Source organism: Odontesthes bonariensis, chromosome 21 (genome assembly GCF_027942865.1).
Source record: "Odontesthes bonariensis isolate fOdoBon6 chromosome 21, fOdoBon6.hap1, whole genome shotgun sequence".
Classification (NCBI taxonomy): domain Eukaryota; kingdom Metazoa; phylum Chordata; class Actinopteri; order Atheriniformes; family Atherinopsidae; genus Odontesthes; species Odontesthes bonariensis.
In genome coordinates, this window is record NC_134526.1 from 4,721,841 (window position 1) to 4,724,448 (window position 2,608).

Consider the following 2,608-nt stretch of genomic DNA (forward strand, 5'->3'; position numbering starts at 1 on the left):
CAATATTAGAAATTCGTATTCAAACTCTGATGGCACAGAAAAACTTCCATAATTATATTCAGAACCGTTTTTAACCTTTGATTAAAAGTTGATGTGTATTTCAGCGTGAGAAACCGATCAAATGCGTGAGAGTCGGCAGCCCCGCTGACCACCTTCAGTCGGTGTTTTTGTTTAGTAAAAGTTTGACGCCGTTAGTCTTGCGTTGCCAGTTACCTTAGTTACCACCGTTAGTCTTGCGTTACCATGGTAACATCAGTAAACTACAGCGACCGTCACGGAGAATATGTCTCTACAAACTGAGGCTCCGGAGGAAGAGGAGTTCGATCAGCTCTTCACCGTGTTTGAAGGCTCCTCTCCGGAGGACGTGTCCCATGCCAGGCAGCTGTGGAGCTCCCTGTCCCTGCTGCCGCCGCTGGAGTCCCGCCTGGTGTCGGCGGACGTCCGCCAGAGGCTGCCGGTGTCCCGGCCGCAGCGCAGGAGCGCCGCCGCTGTTCCCGGAGCTCCGGAGCCGCCGGCCGGCTCCTCTCTCCGGCAGAGGCGGGAGGAGAGGCGGCGGTACGAGGCCATGGCCGACCAGAGGAAGGAGATCCTGGCTCTGCTGGGGAGGCAGAGGCAGCAGAGGATCCAGAAAGAGCTGCTGTCTGCGGGCTTCAAACCGAGAGAGGTCGGGAGAACAAAGACGAGGAAACCTCAAGATCCTCCAGACTGTGAGATGGAGAAGAGGCTGAAACAGCTTCAGTGAGCCACATGGAGCATCTAAGGGACTTTAACCGCTTTAAACTCTGCGTAAATTGATATTAAACTGTGATAAAGTCAAAAAACATTGTTTAAATTCATCATATTATCCGGATGCAGAAGCTGGAGCAAACTCCAGTGTTTATTTATCTGTTTCCACACTTACCTGATTAAATAAAAAGAGTGATGAACTTTAAGGAAAAGATGAAAAATGTCCACTTTCATGTTCTTAAAAGGCCATTTTCACATATTTCACATATTGACAAATAGAGGCATTAAATGAGCTCATCAGACCTGATTATTGTCAGATTTTAGATAACTTTTTTAGTTAATAGGCCCTTTAATTCTTAAAAAATGAAATTATATCTATTTGCAATATGCAAGATGAACATCGAGACGGTTAAGTAGTTCTGAAAAATGTTTTCTAGCCTCTTGCAGACAAACTAAAATGATAATCAGCACGAGCACCACTGTGAAACATGCTGATCTCCATGTAGAATAAAATAATCTGACTGCATTTAAAGTCTAATTCAAACCACATCATATATAATGTGAAGCGAAGCCTGTGTGGATGTTCAGATTCCAAATGTCCAGCTGAGAAGGCCGAGGTCCAGATGCATCTCTCAGCTCCTGTGTCAGGTCTTTGCTGGATGTTTTCCTCTTTCTTAAGGACATCACTTTCAGATCCTGTGCATCTGCTGGAGATAGTTCTTTAGGCCTGACACTTCTTCTTTTGTCCTCCACTTGTCCAGTTTCCTCAAATGCTTTAAGGACACACTGCACACCATGCTGAGATATGCCAAGTTTTCAGCTAACAGCTCTTTGGGAATCACCTTGTTGCTGCAGAAATCCTGTTTTCTGTCTGTCACACTGTGTTATCTTTGCTGTTTTTCACACATGCAGCTAAAGAAATGGGAACAAATCTTAATTCCAGTCTAAAACCCACAAAGAGCTTCTAGGTTATTCATTTCTGGTGGCATAAAACAGTTTAATCATTTCATTTATATGAATTGTTCCATAATTAGTCATTAGATTACATCTTATATTCCTTTTTAAGCTTTAAAATGAATCTCATTCATTTTCTTGATGTTGTTTAACATATAATTCTTATTATTGTCTGTTTTTTTCCTACTTTTCTACTTTTAGACGTGATAACATTAATTTTTTTGGGATTAGGATTTTTTTAAACTGAATTTCTTATATTAATTTGACTCTTTTGGTAACTGAAAGCAGTTTTAACGTAAATGTACAAAAAAGTTGAAACTGTGAAGCTGTTTTTCACAGATGTAAAGAAATGGGAACAAATGATGTGTCTCTGTGACAAGCTGCTGGGAACAAAGTGCCTAAAGATCCAGTTTAAAATGGCTTCTTTGCTAAGTTGTCTGTTCTGTGTGGACACAACACTGGTTCATCCCTTGAGTTAGGAGCCTTTTTCCTGCCTGAATGTCTCATAGGTCAGAGTTAAGTGGCTTAACAGAGAAAAAACACATTCCTCTGGACTGAAAATAGGTGAAAAAGAGCAGAAAAACTCTGAAAGACCTTCAGAAAGCTGGAGAACTATTGATCAGAACCACTTTCAAAGCTTAAAGATAGTCTGATCAGGAGTTTTTAACAGTACATACATGTGAAATTAGTCCCCAGTAAAAGCACTATTTCCTTACATTAGATTAAAAACTCAGTGAGCTGCTGTATCAGGCAACTATTGATCTTTTTTCCTAAAGTTAAATATATATATATATATGTCTATAATATATATTTCTATGAGCTGACATGGAGCTGAAAGCCACAAACCAGGCAGAGAGGGAACAACATGCCCGGTCTGTTTCAGGCTGGTGTAGTGATGGGAGGTCGCCACTAGGTGTCAGTAAAAGCT

At 41.4% G+C, this 2,608-nt stretch overlaps 1 protein-coding gene across 1 annotated transcript; it reads left to right on the forward strand.

The window, feature by feature from the left end:
- Nucleotides 1-282: 282 nt before the first annotated feature.
- On the forward strand, nucleotides 283-844 carry hoatz (HOATZ cilia and flagella associated protein). The gene has a single exon (XM_075454580.1). It carries the CDS (start codon nucleotides 284-286, stop codon nucleotides 740-742), a length of 459 nt encoding a protein of 152 aa, XP_075310695.1. The 5' UTR covers nucleotide 283; the 3' UTR covers nucleotides 743-844.
- The last annotated feature ends 1,764 nt before the right edge of the window (nucleotides 845-2,608 follow it).

Excerpts from the sequence above, each read along its gene's own strand:
- hoatz (XM_075454580.1), top strand. The coding sequence starts at position 284 with ATGTCTCTACAAACTGAGGCTCCGGAGGAAGAGGAGTTCGATCAGCTC.